Source organism: Macrobrachium rosenbergii, chromosome 51, assembly GCF_040412425.1.
Source record: "Macrobrachium rosenbergii isolate ZJJX-2024 chromosome 51, ASM4041242v1, whole genome shotgun sequence".
Taxonomy (NCBI): domain Eukaryota; kingdom Metazoa; phylum Arthropoda; class Malacostraca; order Decapoda; family Palaemonidae; genus Macrobrachium; species Macrobrachium rosenbergii.
Window position 1 is genome coordinate 26913996 of NC_089791.1, and position 14392 is coordinate 26928387.

Genomic DNA, 14392 nt, shown 5'->3' on the forward strand with positions numbered 1-14392 from the left:
TGGTCTCCACCGTACGTCGTAAGAGGCGTCGCGAGTTACGACCTAAAATTCTCCCCATGGGAGAGGGAGTTGGGGGAGGGGGGCCAGGGGATAAAGTACATTAACCCCCAAAAACTCCAATCCTCTAAAGCCACCCCCATCCATGACCTTTCCCCCCCCCCCCCAAAACTCACCTCCAGCATCCCAAGATTTTAGATACAGCTAAAGTAGTTCTCTTCTTTCCTTAGCAGCATTTATGATTCTCCTGGAGTACGTGGAGGAGAGTTGGAGGAGGGGGGAAGGGGAGGGGGAGGAGGGGGAGGGGAGGGGAAAGAGAAGATGAGGATAGGAACCATTCATAGCAAGGGGAGGGGGTGAGGAAGGGAGGGGTTGAGGGAAGGAGGGGATGGAGGGACTCATGTTAAGCGAATGCTAGGACCGCTTACGCCATCTGTTGCAATTTTTTTTTTTTTTTTTTTTTTTTGTAACTCGTATCAAATATGAAATTTACAGCGCGATCTCCCTATACGCCATATGAAAAGGAAGTCGAAGTGTAATACTGAGGAAAGGGGAAAGGACCATAAATAAAGAGGGGAGAAAAACAACAACACAAAGAGATCGTGTTATTAGAATCAAATCTAGAATTATTTTTTTTCCCTTTCCTATAGCCGAGCACTGGAATGGGTTTCAAATAAAGGACTGATGAAATTATAGTCCAAAATTGAGAACTGAGAGAGAGAGAGAGAGAGAGAGAGAGAGAGAGAGAGAGAGAGAGAGAATGGTTAACAATAGATTACAAGATGTTATTCTATCATTATGCAATACTGTATAGTGGACATTTAATATTTAACTGAACAACTGCGGAAATCTTCGTGCGTGTAAGAACCATTTTATAAAAATAAAACCGAACAATTACAGGTCATTATTTCTGTCAATAACACTAGAGACAGACAGCCAATGACACAACCACCTTGAAGATGCTAATGAGGTGGAAGCTAATTAAGATATAAATTACAATCTTATCAACAAAACGTCGAGTGTTTGGTAGAACTGGAGAACCCACTTCACCTAATAAAAACCCACGATCTACTTGAACACAAAAATGAGCTTAAGAGTGCTGGCCTCCACACTCGATGCCTAAACAAAAGGACGAAGACGACTTTTACGTAACGTTTAATAAGAAGAGACAATAATTCAGATTTAGGGTCAAGAGAGAATGACGGGGCATTAACCCTCCTTCTTCTTCTTCTTCTTCTTCTCCAAGTCACTAAAACCGAATCCGCCACTTAACGTCCAGGACGGAGTGTCAGCCTAATCGGATAGGAGACAAAACATGTGTACAGCTTCCTCTGGATATTTTCTTCTTCTTCTTCTTCTTCTTCCCCATAAAAGGATTGTCTCCCTGCGTCAGGCACCAACCTCCCTTCCTCTGCCGTATACAAGACGCACAATAATTCATAATCTACTCCGGTCCATAAAACAAACGCACGTACGTACACGCACACACACACACACACACACACATACGAGCCATATCCCATTTCCCTCAGCGGCTAATTTATGACGAAAACTTCTTCCCCGCACATACAAAACCCCTTCCAGTGCGATTATTCCTGTAACTTATCTCCATCAGGGGACTTGTACGACAATGTCCTCCCTCTCATTTTATTTTCTTTTTTTTTTTTCATCCTGCACAACTGAGGCCACGTCTGATTAAGTTCAAGTTCCTCCTCCTGCTCCTCCTCCTGCTCCTCCTCCTCCTCCTCCTCTAACGACAAAGAAGGGGATTTGCTTCATTTAACCTCGCGGGGGATGACGGAGCTATCTCTGTTTCCATCTGCCGTTATATCTAGCATTTTTCTCTTTTCATCACGTGTCGTTTGGCACGACGCTGGCTGCTGTTCTCCTGACGGCGTGGGGAGGACCTACTGAGTGCATACCAGGTATTTCTACTGTTTTTTTTTTTTATTTATAACATTAATTCACTTAGAATAAAAATTAATTAAAGGGTCATTTCAGGGAATCAGTTGAGTGCGTACCAAGTATATGTAGTCATTTTTTTTATTTATAACATTAACTCACTTAGAATAAAAGTGAATTAAAGGGTCATTTCAAGGAATCGGTTGAGTGCGTACCAAGTATATGTAATCTTTGTTTTTTTTTATTTATAATATTAACTCACTTAGAATAAAAATTAATTAAAGGGTCATTTCAAGAGATCCGCTGAGTGCGTACCAGGTATCTGTGCATTATTTTCATTTAAAACATTAATTCACTTAGAATAAAAATACATTAAAGGATAATTTCAGGAGATGTTTTGCTTATCCTTTCAAACTCTGTCATTTTTTTATCCTTATAGCTTGATTCAGAGCAAAACTAGGCACTTTAAATACAGACAACCGCCCTCGCGCACACACACATGACGATAATGGTAATAACACGTCGTTCCAGGCAATTATACCTACTAATCTGGGGAAAAGGTAAAAGGTAAAAAATAATGCAAAAGACTCCATTACACGATTGGCACACACACAGAGAGAGAGAGAGAGAGAGAGAGAGAGAGAGAGAGAGAGAGAGAGAGAGAGAGAGAGAAAAGCGGGTATCAGGGGATTCATTTGTTATCAACTATGTCGAAAGTCATCTTTGCTAACCACGCATCTCATGGCTGCTTTCTGAAACACTTCACTCGACATATCCTACCTCTTCATCCTACATCCTCATCCTACCTCCTCATCCTACATCCTCATCCTACATCCTCAACCTACCTCCCAATCCTACCTCCCCATCCTACTTCCTCACCCTACCTCCCCATCCTACCTCCTCATTCTACTTCCCCATCCTAGCATAAGCACGAAGGCTTCCTTAATCCTAGCGTGCTGCTTCAGGTCTCTTCTCAAATGGGGGGAAAATCTCCCATCACCATCATCCCCTATGACATTCTTACGAGGCACCCCCCAACCCCATACTCACCCTCACCCCCATACCACACATAACCCCCACCGCCACCCATTCCACCTCTCCACATTTTTTCATACAAGAATAAGTGTTGGGGAGGGGGGAGGGGGTTGGTGACTTTCAGAAATAGGGAACGTTCTCCCCTACGTTACATATATATATAGGGATAATGGGGTTCATTTCTTTTCCCTGCTAGGGATTTTTCCCCAGTCATATTTTTTCATGGCCCGAGACTTTATTTCCTCACTCGCGTCCGAAATTTACGGCTTTTCTGGATCAATAAACATGGAAAAGGGTCCTTCGGCGCCATTAGGAATAACTTAAAACTCCCGCGTGATATTTAATTTTCTTAACGTTTCCCCTTCCGAAAATAAGTTTTTTTCGCAATAAAAATCAAAAGATGAGGGATTTGATACAAACATATTGAAAATAAATTTTGTTATTTTCTTTTTCATTAAAATCCTAAGGACAAAATTCTTGAGACAGTCTTCAAATTTGTTAATCGACTACATTTTAGCCATTGTTTATGGTTTCAATACATTTCAATACGTTTTGTTCATAGCGTTTAGCTTGAGAGAGAGAGAGAGAGAGAGAGAGAGAGAGAGAGAGAGAGAGAGAGAGAGAGAGAGAATATTGGAAGAGAAAGGGTTCTGGAGAGAGAGAGAGAATACTGGAAGAGAAAGGGTTCTGAGAGAGAGAGAGAATTTTGGAAGAGTAAGGATTCTAGAGAGAGAGAGAGAGAGAGAATTTTGAAGAGTAGAGAGAGAGAGAGAGAGAGAGAGAGAGAGAGAGAGAATTTTGGAAGAGTAAGGAGTCTGGAGAGAGAGAGAGAGAGAGACTCGACGGGCATCATCAATATGCTAAGCGAAACAAAAGTGATGTACATTTACATAAAAGTTATTTTAAACGTGACAAAAAAATATATATATAAATATATTATTTAATTTTTGAAAACTTTGCCGCTGTGGACCTGCCAGTTTTTCCACGCGGATATAAAGCGAAAACAAAAGGATATGCATATAAAGGACGCCCCAAATACTCACTACTTTAAATAAGTCCTTTTGCCCCCCCGAAAGAAAAGAAAAGAAAGGACCTCTATTTCCTCTATTTCTTCTAAAACTTATTTAATGTCCTAATATCCGACGGTGAATGACTTTCTCTTTTTCTCTCTCTTTTTTCCTCTTCGATAAGAGAACGCCGTTCTTGAGATCTCTCCTTTCGCAATCTTATTTGGAAACTTTTATCTCTCAATTCGGGAGGGACACGAGGTGGAGGGAAAAAAAAATGAGTGCATTCGATTCCCAAAAAATTCCGAAATTAATTTTCTGGAATGGTTTCCCCGACTTGGAATGGTCAGGAAATATATGGCGCTATCGTCTGCGGAGATGAATTCTATTATGAATTATTTCCTGAATTTTATTGCAGTTATTTTTTGAATTTTATTCGTTGCTAAGATTATGACAGAGTAAAGCGAGAATATATGATTGACAGGGATGAATTTGGTTTTTTATTAAAAATGGCCAGAATTACGTGTGGATATCACAGTGTTAAGATACCTATTACAAAAAAGCAGATTATGACCTCTGCCAAAAAAAAAATATTATGATTTCTGCGAGTAATAGCGAGAGGGAATTCTTATAAGCAGAATATATGATTGACAGGGATGAATTTTGCTTATTAAAATTGGCCAAAATTAAGTGTGGATATCACAGTGTAAGATATTAAATTTTTTTTTTTTTTACTCTTCCAAGAGTAGTAATAGCGAAAGGGAATTCTTACAAGCAGAATATACAACTGGCAGGGATGAATTTGGCTTATTAAAAATGGCTAAAATTAAGTGTGGATATCACAGAGTTAAGATAGAGATAAAAAAATATATATTATGACTTCTGCAAAAAAGCAAAAAAGAAAAAATTATGACTTCTGCGAGTAATAGCGGGAGGGAATTCTTACAAGCAAAATATATGATAGACAGGGATGAATTTGGCTTATCAAAAGTGGCCAAAATCAAGTGTGGACATTACAGTGTTAAGATAAATTTAAAAAAAAACAAGATTATGACTTCTGCGAGTGACAGCGAGAGGGAATTCTTACATGCAGAATATATGATTGACAGGGATGAATTTGGCTTATTAAAAATGGACAAAATTAAGTGTGGCTATCACAGTGTTAAGACAGAGATGTAAAAAAAATTACGAAAACTTCAACTGCCCAATCAATGTAGTACTAAAACTATAAAGTACCAAATCAACAGCTAAACCAATCATTTAAGTACATTCCCAACAGCTTATTTGCATTGTAACCCTTTATATTTCAGTACCTGAAGGTTGATTTCAAACCCATTTACCTCGACAATCGTTACCAGTTACAAAGGTAATTTAAGGGCATTAATTTACGCAATAAAAACGCATCTCGAGCAACAACCTTCCGGTTTTGTTTCTTGTGCACTGAAAATGTTTTGCGCAACTATCCAAAAGCATTTGGGAATCACGAGGCTTCAGCAGTACAATGAAGGAATACGACCAAAAGTTGCTTTGAGCCTGACCAGCTTCAAGGGAAACATATCCTGAAGGTACTCTGGTGAATTCCAAAACATTTTGCTTTCCTTTATTAAACTGTGAATAGGAAGTCTGGAAATAAACGCAAGACAAGACCGAACAATAGTCTGATAATGACACCATTTAGTACAAACCATAAAAAAAACATCGTGTACCTTAGATATATAATTAGCTATAGTAAATCTCCCGACAAGATAATGATTCATTTTAGGAAATAACGCTGATTATGCCTATATACCTCGAGGAAAGCAACGCTTTACAAAAACACATCTCTAAAGACAAACTGAATGCCCGTTAAGTCTGAACACCGCGAGGAAAGCAACGCTTTACAAAAAAACCATCTCAGAAACAAGAATGGCATGCCCATTACGTCTAAACACCAAGAGGAAAGCAAAGCTTTAAAAAAAAACACATCTCGGGGACAAGAACGGAATGCCCATTACGTCTAAACGTCGCGAAAAAAGTAACGCTTTGCAAAAACACATCTCAGAGACAAGAACTGAATGCCCATTATGCCTAAATACCGCGAGAAACTTAACACTTTCCTAAAACCCATCTCGAAAAGACAAATGTTCCAACTCACCGATATGATGTGATCTTGCTTGTCGCAGGTGTTGTAGGGCCGAGACATGATCAGAACGGTGTGGGTGTCGTTTTCGTACCCGCCCACCAGCATCCAGTCCCGTTGCTCGTCCACAGAGGGCTCTTCGTTACCTTTGCCGTGACGATCTTGCAGGTAAGCCTTCCCCGAGTGGACCCACCTGGAGAGAAAAACAGGTTAAATTGGATATCATTCACTAAGGTAATGGCACTAATAGATGGGTGATTACAGGTCAGCCCCCCAGAGTTGACCCACCTGGAAAAATAATGAGTTAAAATTGGACATCACTCACCAACGAAATGAAATCAAGAGACAGGTATTTGCAGGTAAGCCTTCCCCTAGTGGACCCACCTGGAGAGAAAATAGGTTAAAATTGGATACCATTCACCAGCGTAATGACACTAATAGACGGTTGACTACAGGTACGCCCTCCCAGAGTGGAACCACCTGGAGAGGAAAATAGGTTTAAAATTGGATATTATTCACCTGGGTAATAAAATCAAGTGATAGGTGTCTGCAGGGTAACCCTTCCCAGTAAGGACCCACCTGGTGAGAAAAATAGGTTAAAATTGGATATCATTCACCAGGATAGTGACACTAAGAGACAGGTGTTTGCAGGTAAGACTTCCCAGAGTGGACCCACCTGGTGAGAAAAATAGGTTAAACTTGGACATCACTCACCAGGGTAATGAAATCAAGAGACGCGCATTTTCAGGTAACCCTTCCCCGAGTAAACCCATCTGGAGAGGAAATTGGGTTATATTTGGATGATATTCACCAGGGAAAACTGTAACTAGACAATTACAGACCTAAGCAATGAATTCTGAGCCAAGCGTGTAATCATCTTTTACGAAGAAGCTTATCACACCTCAGTATTACGATTTATTGAAATGAATATAGAATTTGGGCCAAAGGCCAAGTACTGGGACCAATGAGGTCATTCAGCGCTGAAACGGAAATTGACAGTAAAAGTTTAAAAGGTGTAACAGGAGGAAAACCTCGCAGCGGCAATATGAATCAATTGTTAGGAGAGGGTTAAGGAAAGTAAGATGGAAGAAAGAGAATATGAAAGGAGGCTATCACGATTTAAACCCAAAACTGGCAAGTTACGAATAATTTACCTATACACCTAAATAACTCTAACTTTGAATTTTATTCCTTTGAGACTGAAACATCTGTCTTGATTACTGCTTATTTGCGGCAGTACTGTAATGAAAAGGGATGGCGAAAGCCTACAGGCATATTATCAACTGAATTTCGGGTTACCAATATAGACAACTGGCCAAAATGTCTTACGCCTGTTGGTACTTTATAATGAACGCTAAAATTATTACATATATAAATGGGGATAACCGATGGCTCTCATAAACTGTTTTCCACGACAGTTTGTAAATGATGTTTCGTAAATTAAAAAAACTGGCAAAATTAAAAAAAGGAGGTAAAGGAGGGAGGAGGAAAAAAGGAGGTAAAGAAGGAAGGAAAAAAGGAGGTAAAGAAGGGAGGAAGAAAAATGGAGGTAAAGAAGGGAGGAAGAAAAAAAGGAGGTAAAGAAGGGAGGAGGAAAAATGAGGTAAAGAAGGGAGGAGGAAAAAAGGAGGTAAAGAAGGGAGGAGGGAAAAATGAGGTAAAGAAGGGGAGGAAGAAAAAGGAGGTAGAGAAGGGAGGAGGGGAAAAAAGGAGGTAAAGAAGGGAGGAGGGGGAAAAAAGGAGGTAAAGAAGGGAAGGGGGGGAAAAGGTGGTAAAGAAGGGAGGGGGGAAAAAGGATGTAAAGAAGGGAGGAGGAAAAAACGGGATGAAGAAAATAAGGGAGGTGGGCGATGAATACAGGGTAGAGGAAAATGGGGAATGGGGAAAGGAAGGGGGAGGGGGCTGGCCATAACGCATATCAAGTTTGCTGAAGGATAATCTCATCTTTCGTTACATATTATCATTTTAAACTTCAAGTACTTTTGAGTTAATCTGCACTTATCTGTATTTTCCGCTAATAAATGAACAAGTTGTCAACAACAACAACAACAACAATTCTCAACACCTTTAGCCCATTTTAACAGAGCAGAGTAATATGTCAGATTTAGGCAAATTCCTACCATTGGACTCTTAGGTTAGAAGGACATCAATAGCTTCATTGGAATTTACTAGGCTAGTTGGCATATCCCAATATAACATTACCTCATTTAGTAAAACTAAACAAAATCACTTTGATTTCTGGTGGATGTTGAAGAATTCGTGAAAATATTCATCGTTTGGGGCTCTGTAATTTACCAGATACCCTGGTAAGGGGCGATGGATGTCCAAAGTTAGGTCATACATAAACAAATTGCCGTCCCAACGCCACCTCAAGAATCCTCCAGTCACACTGATTAACATAAAACTTGACCTAGGCTTGGCTACAGCAGATTTTAAATAAAATTAACCTTTTTTACCAATGATATCACTCACTGCACTAGTAGAAATCTAAGCCTCCATTGAAATATTTTCAGTTTTTACCAAACTAGAAGCCCACCATTTACTTGTTGCTTAAATCGAGCAGGTCCACTTTAAACAGATCAAAATAATCATTATTACTGACTGGTAGTGAGTATTTCCTCATTATACGCAAACAGTTCACTAACACGTACAACTTTTCTGCTCCACGTTAACCAAGGAGTCACAAAACCTTTTCATTTCAATTAACGTATACTCGGGTTCAATTCCTTCCCACAGGCGATAGTCGTTTAACCTAACGCCGCTCTTCGGCAACTGAAGGCTTCGGCTTCGGCAATTTCAAGTTCCGTAAGACCCACCTCGTGTTTGGTTAGAGGCGTTTAGTCTGTACTGGTAGTGTTTACCGGTCCTGTTCGTTTCGGCCATTAAGTCATTTTAGGCCGTAGCATCCAAAACAACGTTAAGACGTTATGTTTATCGTATTTACCGTCATTATTTTATGTTTTAGGTACATCCCCGAGGGGCTGGTACTAAACACGGCGCCCGTTCTGTACGTACACGTGCTTACGGCCTAAACGACCTGAACTCGTGTTTACTAGAAGCAACTCGATAAAATATAAAATTCTTCTAGCTTCGGTTAAAATGATGACACTCGTTTAAGTCGCGACAAATTCTGTATTTGTTACCTAAGCCACCAAGATAAAATTATGCTGCTTCGCTGCCTTATGGTAATCTAACTTCAAAAGTAACCATTATACGTTTTCTGTTATATTTCCTTCAATTATATCAATGGACGACACATTTTGACCAAACTCAAAACTGAATAAGATTAGTCGCCTAAGCGTAATGATAAAAAAGTTCCACAAAAATAATTGGGTTATTTATGTACTCCAACAACAGGTTATTTATATAAAACGAGTTTCATGAAAGTGTCTTCATGGACAAATTAATCAACAAAATATTTCACCATCTTATCTTAAATAATATGTTTTCCGCATATCACCATCTTATCTTAAATAATATGTTGTTTTATTATCAAATTTATGTGAGCTTAGTAAACCATGCATTACAGAGAGTGTATAAATATATTTAAGGTACTTTCAAGGACAATCTGCCCACAAAAAAATAATATTTTTATGCCTATCTTCATGGACAAAATAATCAATATACTGTATTACAATCATCTTATCTTAAGTAAAATTTGTTTTGTTATTATGCTACATTTATGGATATATGGTAAATTATGTATTAAAGGCAGTCTGCAAATACCTAAGAAACTTTCATGGATAATCTATCTACAACAAAATTATTATCTCTTGCTGTAAAAAAAAAAATCGTATTTTTAAGCCTGTCCAATTACAATGGAAAGTAATAAAGCCATTATGCTTAGAATGTCATCAGATCATTACCGAATATAAAAGAATGGCCAATTACAATGAAAAGTAATTACCTTTAGAATGCAATCGGATCATTACTGAATGTCAAGGAATGGCCGATTTCAATGAAAAGTAATTACCTTTAGAATATAACTGGATCATTACCGAATATAAAAGAATGGACAATTACAATGAAAAGCAGTTACCTTTAGAATGTACTCAGATCATTACTGAATATCGAAGAATGGCCAATTACAATGAAAAGAAGTTACCTTTAGAATGTAATCGGATCATTACTGAATATCAAAGAATGGCCAAGAATGCACTCAGATCATTACTTAATGTCAAACAATGGCAAATTACAATGAAAAGCAATTACTTTTACAACGTAACCAGATGATTACTGAATATCAAAGAATGGCCAATTACAATGAAAAGAAGTTACCTTTAGAATGTAATCGGATCATTACCGAATGTCAAAGAATGGCCAATGACAATGAAAAGCAAATACCTTTAGAACGTAATTAGATGATTACTGAACACAAAAGCAAGCTACCCACCCGACAACAATATCGGCGCCGTCCATCCTGGGACTTGACGAGAGGCCGAAGCCGATGTATCCCGTGGTTCTCGCCGTCACCCTAAACTCTATGTGTTCCTCCTTGGGCGTCCACTGCACGACGAACGCCCCCGTCTCCTCCAGCCACGCCTCGTCCGTCCACTGCTCGTAGGACGTGAGGCGCTGCGTGATGAAGGACGACGAGGCGAAGGAGGACGCGTTGGGGAGCAGCGACAGGAGGACCACCGTCTGCAGGAGGCGTAGGATACTTACAGGCGCTTTGAAGGACGTCACGGTTGTTAGGTTCCAGAGGCTGCTGTTGCGTAGCCAGAGCCGCACCTTGGATGTGAGAGGTATGTACACTGCTTCTACTCCGGCTCCTGCTCCGGCTCCGGTTTCTGTTCCGGCTCCGGCTCCGGCACCTCCTCCCGCTGGAACATTTCGAGGCAAAGGCGGTGACTGTGTTGGTGGCGACTGCATGGCTCCTCCACCGCCACGGTGTCTCTCCTCCGCGGCCCGGAAGTTGGTGTGGGAGGAGTGGTGGTGGTGGTGGTGGCGGTGGTGGTGGTGATGGTGGTGGTGGTGGAGGTGGTGGTGACGACGGTGGCGGTGATTACACGAAAAGCAACCGGTGGCGTTTGCGAGGAGATGGGGGTTCGAGACCGAGGAGGGACTGACGTTTTCCATAACTGTTAGCATGAATGGCTGCTGCTGACGGCGACCACCTCTGAAGGGCTCGTGAGAGACACTGCTGGTGCTATCTACTACTTTTTCGGTTCCTTGCCCGACCGGTCATTCTTCTCCACCTCCTCTAGCCCTTCGCCCGTTTCACAAATCTTGGAATGAAACTATTCAACTCTCTCTCTCTCTATCTCTCTTTCTCTCTCTCTCTTTACCACTGTACACCAACAACAATCAAGGAAGCGTCTCTCAACGGCGAACTCAACGCAGACAAAACAATACTACACCCTTCCAGAAGAAACTTCAAAGAACTGTATAAAAAATAAACCTCTGACATACAAAACTCTGATATATGTCACACCATTCACTTATTGGCCAGCCAGCCTCCCGGGGTCTGACGGAAGACCCTCGATAGCATCGGGAACCGGGAACTTCCAGCAGCCCTCCTCCTCCTGTTCCTTCAGGAGATCTCGTCCGAGTTTAGATTTATACACTCTAGGGACCCGCGAAGGATCTCTATATCTCTCTCTTGATGACCTTAATCTCCCGGGGCTGACATTAAGTAGAGCCAAGGAACGGATCAATGGCCCCCGGATCGTCGATGTGTGCAAGACGCCACACAATCTCGCGTTATCGAACTTAAATTTTGTTGCGTGTGTGATTGTGTGTGTGTGTTTGTGTATGTGTGAGTTTGTACGTTCGGTTGTACGCGTGAAATGCACAACGGGACGATTGCTATTTAGTTATTTTCACAGCTCAGATTTCTTGTATCACTCCAATATCTTTCAATTTTACTCTAATTCAGAACTCAAAAGACAACGACCGTTCACTTCAGAATGAACACCTTATCACTGTGATGTCACCGAAGTCTCATTTCCTCAACACATTCTTGGTTCAATTCACATTCTCTAACGGAGTTTGTAATATTCTTAGTTATGAAACCAAACAGACTTAGAAAATAGGAACTATTCAGTCGGGGTGCGAACCACAAACACCATTATCAACAAGGGGGTAGGATGCAAGGACGCCCAGTTAATGACGTCACAACTATAGGATGTTTCCTCCTGAGTAGGATGTAGCAGTCCAGGATATTTCAGGATAGCAGGTAACAGTCCAGTGCGCTATCGTAGGAGTAGACTTTGCAATCCTAGGCTTCAGATGATCCTAAATTCGAGGGACCTGAAATGAAGAAAAATATTGCGATTAAGAATGATGTTATGAACGGAAGGATTGACATAAAAATTTGACAATTTCTTTCGCTTTCTTACAGTTGACATATTCTGCTACACGCTCATGCAGATGTAAAATCCAAGTCTTTATTATAGCAGAGAGTAGTCAGGCACCATTATATATAAATATAAATATATATATATATATATGTTTCCGTTGAAAAACTCAAAACGTTATGATTGTATCGAACGCTGACACGGAAAACTTGGAAAGACAAAAATCTCATCACAAAGAAATATAACTTAAACAACGAAATATGATAATATATCAAAATTATCATTTAAAAATTTACAAAGACATGAATGTATGGGATTATAATTTACAAATTTACCAAGATATGAATATATGGAAAAAGACTCAGAAACGTCAAAATAATTGACATGGAATTTGCTTGAACAAATCAACATAGTGACAATAAATAAAAACAGTAAAGAATTCTCGAAATATTATTCCAGACAAAAACTTTACAAACTCAAAAATAAAAGCAATCTCAAATATCTGCAAACGAACCTTGAAAAATACCCATGAAAAAGGAGAGAAGTAAAAGAAAGATGCTCAAAAAGAATAAAAAAAAAAACAGTGCCGGTGGCATCTGTCATGGCGCGTTGTCTCCAAACCCACAAAAAAAAAAAGGTCCCTGACAGACTTTCTGACAGACTTTCTTCTTAACAAGCCGCAATTAAGCGAAATATGAGACACGCGTTGACATTTCCGAGGTGCAACAGAAGAACACTTATTTTTGGGGGGGGGGTGAGGGGGGGCGAGAAGGAAAACGCCCCGGGAGCCAAATGCCGAATCTAATTTTCGCTTGTTTGAGTCGGTTTTCTTTCCTCGAATTTCCTTTCCCCCACCTCCCTCGCCCCCGTTCCCCCTCCCCCGCATGTCTTTTGTTTCCTTCCAAAACCTCTCTTGTTCGTTTGATTCTGTTTTCTTTCTTTCCAACTTTCTTTCTTCTTCATGGCAATTTCCACAAATATCTTTGCGTTTTCACTCTTTCCAATGTCTTTATTTTTCATATCTTTTTTCCCCCCAAAGTTTTTTTTTCACACCCCTAACATCTCTCTTTTTTGTGCTTCCCCCTCCTCCTTATTTTGTGTGTGTGTGTGTGTGTGTGTGTGTATGTCTCTTAGCCTAAACCTCTCTTTTTCTTAAGCCTTTAAAAAAATAAGAAATTGAAAAAAACTTTTTTTGTTTCTATTTTGAATTCTAACAAAACAAAAAATTAGGAAGATACTATGAAAAATTTCAACAATATATAATGAGTCGGCAATTGAAAATACTTGATTCCGGTTCACCCTTGCTTTCTAGTATTTACATAACATTTATTATAACAAAACTCTTAACAAACTGTTGAAGTACGAAATTAAAAATGTATAAAATTCTCTCCATTCTCGTTTCTTTTACCTTCAGTGAAAAGAATTTCTGACACAAAAATTTAAAATGGATGTCCAATAAACAATCTGAATATATATATATATATGTATATATATATATATATATATATATATATATATATATATATATATATATATATATATATATAATTATATATTTCATTTATACCTGGAAAAAGCCTATTAAAAAAATTTAAATATAAAAAAATTTAAAACAGATGTCCAATTAAACAATCTGAATATATATATATATATATATATATATATATATATATATATATATATATATATATATATATATATATGCACGTATATATATAATTATATTTTTTTTTATTTTTTCATTTATACCTGGAATAAGCTTAATAAAAAAAACTAACAAAATTGTTAAAAATATGAAACAACTAAAAAATAGCAAAATTAGTTACTCTAGGTTTCCCTTGCCTTACATGTTAACAAAAAAATCAACATAATAACATAATAAAATTCATATATTCACACACGCACACACACACATACACGCATACACGCATACACACACACATACCATAATATACATTTACATCGACCGTCTGCGAGCGTTCATATTTCATCAAACTGCATTCGGATTAATCCGCTTTTGACGTGATTTACTA

At 39.1% G+C, this 14392-nt stretch overlaps 1 protein-coding gene across 6 annotated transcripts in view; it reads right to left on the bottom strand.

The window, feature by feature from the left end:
- Positions 1–14392, bottom strand: part of LOC136833233 (DBH-like monooxygenase protein 1) — a 1137248-nt gene that overhangs the window by 69298 nt on the left and 1053558 nt on the right. For all 6 annotated transcript variants that reach the window (XM_067095113.1, XM_067095112.1, XM_067095111.1 and 3 more), the window contains 2 exons: positions 10454–12312; positions 6076–6253 (listed from right to left, as the gene is read on the bottom strand). In XM_067095113.1, the coding sequence (XP_066951214.1) occupies positions 6076–6253; positions 10454–11151 (876 nt within the window). In that variant the 5' untranslated portion in view covers positions 11152–12312. The remainder of the gene's footprint in view (positions 1–6075; positions 6254–10453; positions 12313–14392) is intronic.